Consider the following 13,869-nt stretch of genomic DNA (forward strand, 5'->3'; position numbering starts at 1 on the left):
AAGTAGCAAAACTAGTCATGTACCATGTAACGAATTGTTTCTACAGTAAATTAATTGAACCTGAAACAATGTACTTAATTTTAAGCCATTTAATGTTGTACGGCAACAAGAAGCATGAGACCCAACAATGTGGCACGGATCAATGGTGTTTAACTGACGACCAGTAAACTGGTTTGAGAACTCAAGTGCGACAATATGACAATATGAACATCCCACTAATTTTAAAAGACTTTTTTTAATTATGTCACTCACAGTAAAAACCCAAAACATGAATTGACTTCATGTTCAAGAAAAATGCCGATCCTCTATGATGAGAAGCAAACTAAAGAAGTGAAGCAGTTACTCTCCGATTTCATAGTAAGAGAAGTCAAAGCTGTGAATCCAGAGTAATTTCTCTGGTATGTGTACAGTAACACACACTTACAGTAAAGTAATAAAGTGACATGTACTGGACTGCTACATAATTAAATTCATCTACGTCAAAGACTGATTGCTAAGTGGAGAGAACATTCAAACCACCTAAGGTCTAAACAATATGTTCATACTTAACCTGGACTTAGGACATCTTGTTAGGCACAAGTACTACAACATACAAGTATGGGAGGAAAAATTAAATTGATCATTTAAATCCCATTAAAACGACTTTAAAAAGGCTTAATATATATTGCTGGTAATATTTTTCTTTTTAAGAAAATATAAATTGTGCGACTGAAGCTTACAATACACTGCTGGCAGTAGACCCAGGTTCTGTGGTGACCTGCTGGAAAAGGGGCATCTGTCGATGCGTTATGTGCCGAGAGGTTCCCCGGAATAGAGAGAAAACAAAACAAAAAGACAATTGGACATCTCATGATGCCTGAATCCTTTGCACCAAAACCCAGATGCTGCTATGGCGTTTGCCACGGTTGAATGCTGCAGATATCACAAGGTGCACAAACAGCAGCCAGACTATAATCAAACTCGTACAGTTACATAAATAAGGAGCAGTGGGGCGAGGTCAGGGCTCTTGGAAAGGGAGTGACAATATGAGGGAGACATTGTAGTGTCCAGCAGTGAACAGGGACTCCTTTTATTTTTAGCTAGATTGCATTGACGTGGTCCAGAGCGCACAGCAGCTCCTCTCCCTGCAGCAGGGACTGACGGCCCTGCAAGGGGGCATTGACCTCGCAGTCGTAGCTGGTGAGCTGTGGCAGCGTGAAAAGGGAACCGGTGCTCTCGGACGTGCTTCCCAGCAGCCGACTCGCCAAATCTAAGAACAATATATTTCAGAGTTATGATTCTGCTGGTGCTTAGTATCACGGAGCAGTTTGATGGGTTTTTTAAAAATCTCAGATCCAGTTGATTCACCTGAAGGCAGCAGAAGTATGGTCCTGGTTGTTGCTGACTTTGAGGCCTTCAGCTTTTTGCCCTGCTCCACTTGTTCCTTGGGCAGAGTTTCCTGTGAAAATCATCAAATACAGACACTCAAATTCTCCATTTGTAAACATAAAGTCAGATCGATGTAAACCATTGTTGTATGTTGGTGACGTACCTGTCCAATAATCTCTTTTATGTCACCCAGCTTTCTTTTGCGCTGTGAATTCTGAGCTGCCAGGGTCCTGAGCGAGACTTCTTTGTCCAGCTGTGGGGTCCTGTGGCACAGAAATAGTGATTAGCTAACTCCAAAAAAAGCAGTTTGAAGCAATGAATATGGAGCTTTTGGGAGGCTTTACCTCTTAGCAACGATGGTGGCAGGATGAGGGGCGGTAAGTGGTGCCGGGGAAGCTGTGCGACTACCTGGTGCACTGAATGGGGAGCTGGGATAGCTGTGAATGTCCTGTATCACGTGGACTGGAGAACTCTGAAGGGACTGGACTGGTCCACAAGATAGAGACTCTTCTGGGGTCAGACTGCGCAGCTGGAAGTCATCATCCATGGGGATGTAGGGAGCCAACATCTCCAGATCTAAGTCTTCCATTGCCTTTCAGGGGAGAAAAAAAAAGTCAAATGAATAACAATACAGAGAGCCTTTTTCTATGTTTGATCAACAATTAACCACAATGAACTCCACAGTGTCTCCTGGCATTATCACCTGTGTGGTGAAGGGGGTTTTGGGCTCTGTATCAATGGCAAACAGCTTCTCCACCAGGTCTAGTTTGAAATCTGAGCTCATCTCCGAGTCCATGGGATAACAAAAGTCCAGCGGACTGTCGGCCTAAAGAGAAGTCAAAGGTCATTCCCTTCTCAGAACATATTAGTAAGTGGAGGAAATACTGCAAAATCACAACAACTGACTGTCTGACCTCTGAGGAGCTGCTCGATGAGGTGCACCGGGCTGGAGCATAGCTCTTCGCTTTGTCATCCTCAGAGCTGGTGGTGGCGACACGGAGAGGCTCGCTAAGCGGCAGCGCCAGCTTGTCGCTGGTGGAGGGAAGCATTACATCATTGTATAGCGGGACCTCCTTCAGCAGCAGGATCTCTGAATCTGTACCGGAAGACAAAGGGAAGTAAGAATGGTTTCAAACTCTGATTTCTACTGTGGAGACGTTTAAGTGCTGTGAGGCCACAAACCAGGGCAGCTCAAGTCCAGCGAGATGATGGCGTCTCCAGCAGCCGGGGCCAGCAGTGTGAGGGCCTCTGGTTCTGCCTTCAGCTGGTCATACAGGCTCGCCAGAGGCTTGGCCTCTACTGCCTGAATGAAGAGTTTGATCACATCCAGCTCTGGGCCCTTCTTCTCGTCCTTCAGCAGGAACTGAGACATGTCGGGCTGGCTGCTCTGAACCACATCCCTTTCTTCCTCCTGCTGCTCCTCCTCCTTCACTGGCTTCACATCCTCGATCTGCTCCAGGGACAATATCAGTTTCTCCTCCTGGATGCCACTGTAACAGCCGTGAGATTGACTTTACTGAGTATTTTTGCAATGGCTCTGAAAATACCACCACAAAAGAATAACAAAACAAAAAAAAAACACGGTCTGTAATCTGTCTTTTTCGTACAAGCCAGATCTTCAGCCATCTCATTTTACACGAGAATAAACATTTTACAATCTCTTCTGGAAATAATGAAGAGCCTTTATGGTACCTGAGCACAAAGTTGAGGCAGACAACACACTGTGGCTGGGAGTTCTTGTTGTTGTAGATGACAGTGGCTTGTGTTTCCACCCACACAAAGCCGCCTCTCTTGGCCAACATCCGGTACTGGCCTGTGCTCACTTGGCCCTTTGTAAACACTAAGAGCAGAGAGAAACACAAAGGAAATCAAGAACAGATAGATTTAGACATTTGGTTAAAGGTTTGGCAAAAATAACGTCTGAAATGTGTTAAGTTTTAATTCAATGCACTCTTGTTCTTCATGCTTACAGTTGTGGTGAGTCTTGGTAAGATGGTCTGAGTCCAGAGCATGATAGTACTCATACACAGAACGATTCAACAGGTCTTCTGGATCATAACCCATGAGCTCAGTGATCCTGGTTTAAAAAAAAGAAAAAAAGTCTCAATTCCTCTGCTGACATGCAGACGAGGCTTCTGTAGTACCTACTATGGACACTAGGGGGCACTGTGTGACCGCTAAAGAGAGCTTTGGCAATAATAACAGTAAAAGCACAGGCTCCATGTCAAGCTTCTTAATATTCACCCACCTTTCGTCACAATATGTGAATTTCATGTCCATCGTGTGGCGGCTGAGAAAAGTCTTGGTGTCAAGAGGGACCTCGATGTTGGAGGGATGTTGGATGGGGTCACAGACCAATACCAGGTAGGGGACAGGTGGCTCCTGGTGCCCGTTGGGAGTCTCCTCGGTGTCATATACACGCACATGACCGGAGCAGTGGAGCACCTACAAACAACAGGCCGGTCATAACATTTCTAGTAGAATTCCCCCAAGGAGAGTGAAATGTTTCTGAAGCAGCAGACACATAATTAAAATGCCTCCCTGACTCCACCACCGCCTACCTTCCATGTAGCTGATTTGACGTTGACCGTGCGGCCCCTGCTGGTGAGAGTGCATTTCATTCGGAGGAAGAAGCTGCGCTCGGTGTTTGGTTCCTTGGCCTTTTTGGAGCCTGAAATCACAAACAGGAAGAGAGGTTTGACTGCATCCATTTTATCTTTTCATTCAGAGTTCACATTTGCATTTTGAGGATACATGAGGCTATAGAGCACTGTGGTCATTTGACAGCAAGCTAAATAAAGGAAGTGGAGCGACCGGCCGTTGTAGCTGAAATATCTCTGCATGTAAACTGACTGAAATGCATGGCATGCACTGAAAACTAATTATGTTATGAAGTACATTTCAAAAGGGAAGAACCGGGGCGTGAGAACCTGAAATGAACTCTCTGGGAATTATACAATAACAACAAATTCAATCCACTGACACACAAAGAAAAGCTCACTTGTGTTGTGCAAGCAAAATGGGAAATGTGCCTTCTGTGCTTTGTGAAAGGTCACTTAATTCCAACACGAGCCAATTCTAATCACTTTGACCTCTGGACTGAAGTGGGAAACAATAACCCGTTCTGACAGCCTGCTGCTTTGAATTTGCCAAAAAAGGAGTGAAACTGCTATTGGAGCACGGTCAGACCTGACAGAGTGCTTGTGTGTGTGTGTGTGTACCCGATTCTGTCAATTAGTGAGGTCATATAATTTGTCTCGACTCGCTGTTGTCCCTCACCTGTTTTGTGGACCAGCATCTCCCTCAGTTCTTCCTGGTCACAGGGATGTATATAGTCAAACACACTGTGTCCACACAGGTCAAACTGCATCAGAGGGAGGGAGAAAAGGGTGAAAGTCCTGTTACCATGTACATGTGCACGCAGCAGTTTATAGTTGTTCATGGTGGACATTGTGTGGCAATTTCTACAGTTTTTCCATTAAAAGGCCGAATGTGTATGTGGCTGTTTATTGAGCAGTATCTGTAAAAACCTAAGATCAACCAGATTTAATTTTCTGTTCCTATGCTATTTTCTAGAGGGTCTCTTTAGCGTTTACACACAACAGGTCGACTCAGACCAACCTGTTCCAACCCGAGGCACTTGTTGACATTCTCAGTTAGATAGACCATGTCTCCATCTTCCGACAGGACCAAAAGAAAGCCCTCCAAAGCCTTTAGGTAGGAGCTGTTCAGCTGTGATTCAAGCTCGGTTTCCTCCTCGGTGATTGGCTCATCTGGAGGAGATAACATAGAGGAGAGGCGAGAGAGAGGAGAGGAGAGGAGGAGAGGAGAGAGGTAAAGGAAGGTTGGAAAAGACAAAAAAAACGGAGGAAATTTACATGAAAAGATGTGTAGGGTGTCATTTCTTTCCGGCAAAAGATCGTTTACATTCTTTTTATTGTGGCTTATCACAGTCAAAAAACAAACAATTAAAAGGTATCTGGCACCTTTATCAAAACAATCCATTCTCAAGATGCCTCTAAGATGATAATGGAAATGGCTGCAAAATGTAATCGTCACATGGAGACCAAAAATAACAAAGAAAATACACACTATGCCCCCAAGCTAAATAGTTCAGCGACAGGTCTAACAGCTATAGACACTGACCAGTGCTGAGAAGTTTCCTCATGCGCAGGTAGCTGATGATGAGCCTCATTATCGAGGCTTTGTCCAGGCTGGAGCTGACGCTGTGGGGCAGGGGCAGCTCCTGTGCCAGCTCGTAGAACACCTCCGACTCCTTCCCACGCCGGCTTCGCGCCGCATCCCTCGACTTCTCCTTCCTGCGCTCCGAGCTCACCCTGCAGGAGACAGGTGGAGGGTCAGCCAAATCCTGGCCACCAACTGGTTCAATACACAGAGCTGACATCTCCCCCCCCCCCTTTTCCCGACTGAGAGTGTCTGGTCAGCTAACCGTCCTGTGACTGGGGAGGCTGCAGCAGCTGGAGTCCAAAACAAGCAAGTTCACAGCCAAGCTTCTGTCTGGACCCCGGTCAGACTCATTTACATAGATGGCTATCTGCAACCGTCTTATTGGCTGTTGACCAAACAAAATGGAGTCCGCCCACTCAGAGTGATTGCCTGGGAGGGCATGGAGTCTCCTGTCTGCACAGCCAAGCTACAAGCAACACCAACCATCCTGACATTTATGAGTCTGGCTGAACGGATCTTCAGGAGAGAGAACGATAATACACTAACACAGAGATCACACGATCTCACACACACACACACACACACACACACACACACACACACACACACACACACACACACACACACACAATACCAGGACAAACAAACACTCTTATTTCTCATTAGCATGCCTCATAACTTCTTACCGCTTGTGCTAGCCCCATATTAGATCAAGCATTTATCCAAAGTCTAATGGACCCTCAACACACTGTAAACAAGTTCTTAAGACATGGCAGTATATTAAAATGAGAAGAACAGCAGACTTTAAAAGGACACAATTCACTAATTCCCTTTATTTCACTGATGTGTCTAACAATGGAACAACCTTGGCTTTTAAGCCAAGCACTGCTTTGAGTTTTTATTTGTATTGGTGAGCACGTGGGCAGCTCTCATGATGACCACCAACATAAATAGACTGTCTAAATGTGCAACGTAATTACAACAGTCAACCTGACTGACTTTCTGCCATTATCCCCTCTCACAACCACAACCCCATAACCTCCAAAGCATTTAGATGACACTGAGATGGCAGTTTAAAAGCCCGTGGCTTTGAAATGTACACCGAATTGGAATTGATCTGTGATATACTTACAGCATTGACCGAGGACATGTTGTTATTTAAAGGCTCTCTAACAAGAAAATGGACCGGCTCCTGCATATCAGATCATCTGGCAGGGCTGCAGACAGAGCTTTCATCGGGTAAAGAAGGGAATGCTTCTGGATCAAAACTTTCCTTCAAATACGGAAAAATAAAAACCACCTCTGGGTAAAAAGTCGGAGCGTGACCTTTATCTCGTAGGCAGCGTCAACGACCAAAGCCTAAACCTGAGAAAAACACCTGTGAGTCTGTAAACACATGGGGATGTTTGTGTGCAAACAGTTGTACATAGCTGCACAAATGCACTAGGGCCTGGGTGCTCAACTGCAGAAAACACAAAAACGCAAATATAAAACAATTTTCAAACCTATGACATTCTTTTTAACCAACCAACCCATCTTTAATCATGGCCCAACCACAATTCTACTAGATACCTTTCCATCCTCATGTAATTCCCATTTGATGACAAATGCCCACGGAGACAAATGATCGTCACTGAGGTTCTTGGTGGAGCATAAAACAAGAATCTTCCTCCTCTCAAGGATTAGTGAGTCCATGTGTACTGGAAGATAAACATGTTTCAACCCAGACTGCAATTACAGCTACAACTGTATACAGTCACACACATGTTTGCACAGTTGCAATACAATATCTTCTGTCAACTCCACAGGAGATAGCCAGAACATCCAGACATCATGACAGATAATCTCAGAGTTATGCTCCCTCTGTGTTGTATTACACTTCCTTTCTTACAGTCTGACTTTTGGCTCGTACTGCAACAATCACCTCCTCCGACCTACATTCATGTAAGTTCATCTATCATCACAGGGTGAAATAAAATCCACACACATTTATAAACTGTGGTCCCCCTGGAGGCCAGATGATGCATTATTATTAGTACAGGCCTGTAGACAAATGGATTTCCTCTGTAGTGGCTGTTCCCATATTGTATCACACAACTTTATGCAAATCCTACTCAAATTAAGTTCAGCTGTAATACTCCTCCACTGAATAGACGGAGTCCTGCATTCAACATGACAAACTGTTCAGTGTCTGAGCCACTGTGTATTACCACAATCACAAAGAATGTTAGTAAGTAAAGTCCGTTGTACTTATTCAAAGATACAGATCACAAAAGACAGCAGATTGTGTTGAAAGCATAAATCGGTTCACAGGATCCAATATTAAAGAATCCTTTTCAGTATTGTGATACTTCATTATGAAGAAGTTTTCAACTACGGGGGAGAAGAAAACTGCTAAAACGTATTATACATGAAACATGCAATGAAATGAAATAGTTCCCTTGATGTTAAAACAAAGTCACCGTTACATAACACTATTAATGCACATGGTCATGAATGCCCAGCAGCCCTCTGCTTGATATGCCTCACTGAATACACAATCACATGTCCAGCGCCGCTTTAATTACATTCGTGTTGTTTTCTGTTAAGAAATATGCTATTATGTAAACGTCTATTTCAGGTGTTAAGAGGTGTGAGCGAGTGGATTCGAGCTTATTGGGAAAACACGGCATAAAAAGAAAAGAGCCTCGCCAATGCTACCAGAGTTGCGTATGTTGTTACTACGGGCTGACCTATTTTGCCAGAGAAATGTTCTCACGGTCTGTCAATCCTTTGTAGTGCCATAATAAACATTGTCCATTATATAATCCAACACAACTAAAACCTCGACCCAATATGAAAAGCAAAGCAACACTGAAAGTAAAACCTTTACTCACAAATGAACCCGTGCCATGATAACAATATAAGTATTTTTCTATTAGCGTACCAACATCTTTAAATAAAGTAGTCTATGAAGCCTTAAAAAGGAAAATAAAAAGCTAGCATACGGGGTAGTAACAGGTGTGAAAGTCGTTATTACTGCTGTGCAGAGAGTTACTGGAGTTTGACCCATTTTAAAACTACAACAGACTCCTGGTGTAAATTTGAAGCTGAATCAGTTTTTTGTGAGTCCTCGTACACAATATAACCGTTAATAAATAAGTTCACAGGACTCAATAATATGAATTATTATTGACTGCTTTCAAAAGGAACTCTTGCCTATCAGAGGTCTGGTCCTGGCAAACATGCTCAAACATTGCTCACATCATTTCATTCACCAAGCTAACATAAATCAAATTCCATACATCAAAGTCAACTACAACTGATTTGATTTGTCCCACGTACATCCACCAAGTGCAACATACACAATTCATTCTTCACAAAAAAAACACCGTCCATTGGAGAGTCTAGTCTGACTCTGCCGACAGGGATCGTACAGCCTCCAACTGATCAAGTATTTGACTTACCGTACTTCTACTTTCCACGTGTTATCATTTACGAAGCCTCATCTCTGACGTGTGTTCAATGGAAAAGGGATATTTGGGAACGTTAAAAATACTGCCTTGGAGAAACAGACCTGTGCTTTGCATGACAATATGATCTATTAAAATAGCAGACACTCATAAATGTTTGATTCTTTTACATTTTACTACTAATGCAATTTTGCAGGGACAGGATTTACTTTGACGAGGGAAAGAGAGGGTCCTGGGAGACGGGTCGAAAGTCAAAGTTTCAGAACATTTAACATTGATGCTGCTGACCTGCTTTGGCCTTCCAACCCATGACCAATTAGATAACAGTTTACCAAAAAGATATAGCGCTATAGTGTCTCAGTGCTTTCGAAATACATGACTTTAATTTAAATATGGCTATTCTTCAGCATCACTTAAAGTTATTTGTGACGATTTGGCATCATAAATTAGTACATAGTTATCATTATTTATAGTTATTATTTGTTGACAGACAGTGGCATCATCCGTGAGCCCAAAACTGAAAAAATAAACAAATCCCCATATGAATCCAGATTTAGGTCAATTAATCAAGGCAATATTAAATACTGAAATGTTATTTGGGCAAATTTTGGACACTAACCTTTGTAGTAGTAACGCACATAGTTAAATTGCACAACCTAATCAGCACAGTGGCAAATATATTCAACGACAAATTATAAATGTGCAGTCTGTTGAAGAAATGATGCATTGAGGTATTGTTTTCATACTTCCTTCCTTTGTCAAAGCCATGCTTACAGTGGCTTTGACAAAGTGTTGAAATAAAGACAGTGAACAAAAGATGCGTCATTACACAGATGCATGTGGCATTAAACATCTTATTGCACAGCGTAACCCTTGCAATTTTTCAGATCTCACAATTAAAGTTTAGGAAGTTTCAACTGCTTGTTTTCCTTTCTAGAGCTCGCTGGCAAACACCTCTCCACATTTTTAAACACGGCAACATGCTAGCTCGATTAACTTTAATGAACATCCAAAGAAAGCAGAGATTTATCAGTTTGTTGTTATTATTTATTTATTTTTTAAAGCCTTCAGTGCACATTTTCTTATTTCTGTCTTTAGTCACAAGATGTGCAAACACAATCAACGAGACACCAATTCCTTTTCAAGCTTTCGAACTAGCCTGAACAAGTACTCCAACAATAAACTGCAGGGCAATTTACAAATTGGCAGGCAGTGAATCGCAACACACATTTGGCTCCTCCTATAGACGTCAAGCCCCGGTGATTAAGAGATGAGACTGATATCACGCCACAGAGGCACCTCACAGACACCAGCTTGAACTGCATCAAACCGACCACGACTCCTGATTTCTACTAAGATAAAAACAAACACAAAGCTATTCATTGAGACTTTGTAAATCGTAAATACTACTCAGCCAATCAAATGTGTGTATTCTGATAAGCGATGCAACTCCAGTGACATGTACACACACACCCACAGGAGAGAGACCCAACAGTTATTTCACATTGGGTTCTCCAAGAAGAGAAGTGTGGACAGCAAAACCAGAGGCCTTAAACAAGAATGGACAGACTCTTATATCTTCATTCTTCCTAAGGGCAGTTCAAAACCAGTACGACCAGTATATTCAGAGACCGTGACAGTTATTGAAAGCGGCAATGTGAAGCGCCACTACGAGACTGAGCACACATCTTTTGACCAAACCAATCCACTCACATCCGAAATGAAGGCACACAAAATAAACAATCTAAGAGCCCAATATGATCAGAATCCTAACCCAGTAATTCACTGTCCAACACTGATGTTAACAAAGAGAAATAGAGCTGAAACAAGTGGTTTCAACAGATAAAGTCCCTGCACACAGATTTCTCTTTTCAGAAGATGAGAAAAATATGGACATCGTGGCTTTTTTGATTGACTAAATCATAGCTCACAGCACACGTTAGACATTATTTTGATGAACCTTTGTATGAGGAAATTCTCTCAAACTGGACCTTGCTGAATTTTAATTGAATACCCCGGAAGTAACACATGCCACGCACGTTTGGTACAATAACACCAACAGCCGTAACAAGATCTTAACAACAGCTCAGTAGGACTTAAGTATGTGGGCTGAAACTTAAGCTCTGTGCAACTAACAACTAGCAGCCATGTTGAGTTTACACTTTTTTCAAAGACACCATTACCAAGGTCATTTTTGGGAGACCTTTTAATTCCATTTTAACCCAACTTTACCAAGAGATTGTACAGGAAACCTAGGTGCAAAGCGCATCCTCCTCTATGACCATTTCTTAAATTAGACAACACTCTTTTACATCAACATTTACACAGTGAAGTTTTCTTGTTTTCTTGTGTTGTCCTCTGTGGAAGAATTTTATTACTGCTATTTCACCCCCTCGTCCCAGTGTTCCCTGCCCACGATAAAGACTCTGCTCTAATACATGTCATTATTTTTTTTCAGGACTGTATATTTTTAGGTGACTTTTTGGTCTTGCATCTTCTGTTTCTATTGGAACCACCTTTCCCTCCATCTGGATCTGTACAGTAAGTGGAACCAGGACGGATATGTTGCAAAAATCAAGCTTTCTTCAGCACAAGTCCACATATTTAGTGTGTCTGTCAATGATAGAAAGGCCCTCAGTAATCTGCTGAAAGCACAGCAAAGTGTTAATGATCCTATTCTGAAGTCAATACTAATTAATTATTACTATGTTATTAACAAAAGCATGTCAAGAAAAACCACGAAGGTCAACATTACACTTAATGCAGACTCTGCCAAGCTAGATTGATAGTTTTACTCAATGATAGAAAATTATTATTTTTAAATGTATTAGTCAGAACATAAACATCTATTTTGTTTGTGATTAACAGTGAATCATTAATATCATGTGTTATATAGAAAATATTTAATACATCATCTCAAAGTGTTGGATGTCCGAATGAGGATTGATAACCCAACTGCAGACAGACTCAGCAGCTAAATATTTGGGCTTTTTGCTGATGATTACAGGTGGTGAGAACAATTTAGTGGAATTAAAAGTAGTGTTAAATCCGACTATTGCTAAACAACGTTTCCACGTACACTTACATGGTTACCATGTAAGTGTACGTGGAAAAGTTGTTTGCAATAAATTATAATAACTTCTCCAATTAAACTTTACCATAAACTGCTTCCAGGCCAAAAAACAAATAAAAGAGAAATCAAAACAAAGCCAACTTCACTGAACCATAAATATTTCATCAGCAACCGCACACCACTGTCACGTGACTCGCGCGGGCAGCTTCTCAACGATGAACACTATCATGGTTGGCACATTACACACAAACAGTAACGTTATGTCACACCACTAATTACATATCAGTTAGTTTACTATAAAGTGGATTTAAAGCTAACACATGTGTCAGACTCTAAATAAACATAACGCGGGGTATCACATTTAGGAGATCAAAAACAAACAGGTAGTAACGATAGCTGATGAAGATCTATTTCATTTCAAAGCAGATTTTATCAAAATAAACACCTGCAGCTTGGTATGTCAACAGGTCAACGCCAACAGCTCTGAGGAAGCTAGCTAGCAGCTTGCTAACGATAACACAGCGTCGTTAGCAGACGCATTGTGTCGAACAAACAGACAAAACTATCAGTAAACGTTGAAATAAAGCACATAATGTCACATCACGAGTAGCAGTCAAACCCCAATCGAAGACCAAAGTTGTTATGTCAGCTCTTAAACGACAGCACAGCCTGCTGCGTAGCATTGCCCGACGTTAGCATTGCCGTTACCTTTTCTTTTCTGGTACAGTTCCTGTGTCCATGTCAGGACGAAAGGACCGGAGTTGAGTCTCTCTCTCGGTGTCAAGCTGTGTCCGCGCCCGTCGAGAAATGTACCCAAAATCCCGCGATTATTCACTGATGTGAGTCCGTAAAATCCTCAAACGCTTTGAGTTCTCACTGTTTAAATGTGTTTTCATCCGCTAAAAACCATCACATTCGCCTCGTCTTCTCCAGAGACAGTGCCACGCTGGTGAGAGACACCGCACAGACACTCCTCCTCCTGGCTCCGCGGGGACGCGCAGTCACATGCGCTCTCCATCGAGGACGCGCACAGAAAGCTTGGCGAAGCCAGAGGAAACAAAACATGAACTGTAATTGTCGACTACACTTGGCATACGGTGTTTGATTCAACTGTCCGTCTGTGACACCAACATAGACCTTACAGGGCTATACAGAGTAGAGTGCTGTTTATGTCTCTTTTGGTAATAATACTCCTGTCATCAGGCACGTGCACAGATAGACCCCTAGTGGTGCTCAAGCACCTGCCCTTTTGCCTTGGATGAGAAAAGTGCCCTTTCTGCTGTTGCCCAATTTTTTATAAATATAATAAAATAAAAATTACTTTTTCTGTCATCAATTCCCCCCAAATGTGTTTCGATATCTGACGGGGCATTTATTTGAGTTCTTGTGAGAATTTCGCCCCGACATGCACCGCGGCGCCCACAAGCCTCCCACGCGCCCCTCCCTCCTCCTCCTTCACTTCCTGCCTACTGCGCGTGCAGTGCTGAGCGTCAGGCTAAACGGCTGAAGCCAACTTCTTCTCTGACCCGGAGCATCAGACAGACAGGTAATGACAGTGCAATACCCCGACGTTGTTTGGTGATAAATTAACAACAACAATTAGCACCGCTGAAAACATTACGTCGCAACTGGTCCGACGTTTGCTAAAAAACAAACAAAAAACCCCTCACGAAATCCATGATTTAAAAGCCTTGCCCAGTTGTTTTACTGACGTTTGTCATGTTTAATGAAGAGAGAGGGGAGAGAGGCAGGCAGACATTAATTATTAAAAAGAAAGGTAGGTCTTAA

At 42.5% G+C, this 13,869-nt stretch overlaps 1 protein-coding gene across 1 annotated transcript; it reads right to left on the minus strand.

Annotated features, from left to right (window-relative positions):
• Window positions 1-74: 74 nt before the first annotated feature.
• hif1aa (hypoxia inducible factor 1 subunit alpha a) lies at window positions 75-13,023 on the minus strand. Its single transcript, XM_079286076.1, has 15 exons — window positions 12,790-13,023; window positions 5,515-5,705; window positions 4,990-5,141; window positions 4,648-4,732; window positions 3,930-4,039; window positions 3,617-3,813; window positions 3,339-3,445; window positions 3,061-3,208; window positions 2,551-2,858; window positions 2,283-2,464; window positions 2,072-2,194; window positions 1,713-1,960; window positions 1,532-1,631; window positions 1,348-1,438; window positions 75-1,249 (listed from the first exon to the last, which is right to left on the minus strand). Exons 1-15 carry the CDS (start codon window positions 12,819-12,821, stop codon window positions 1,080-1,082), a joined length of 2,244 nt encoding a protein of 747 aa, XP_079142202.1. The 5' UTR covers window positions 12,822-13,023; the 3' UTR covers window positions 75-1,079.
• Window positions 13,024-13,869: the final 846 nt, after the last annotated feature.

This window comes from Melanostigma gelatinosum (genome assembly GCF_949748355.1).
Source record: "Melanostigma gelatinosum genome assembly, chromosome: 16".
In the NCBI taxonomy this organism is placed as follows: Eukaryota; Metazoa; Chordata; class Actinopteri; order Perciformes; family Zoarcidae; genus Melanostigma; species Melanostigma gelatinosum.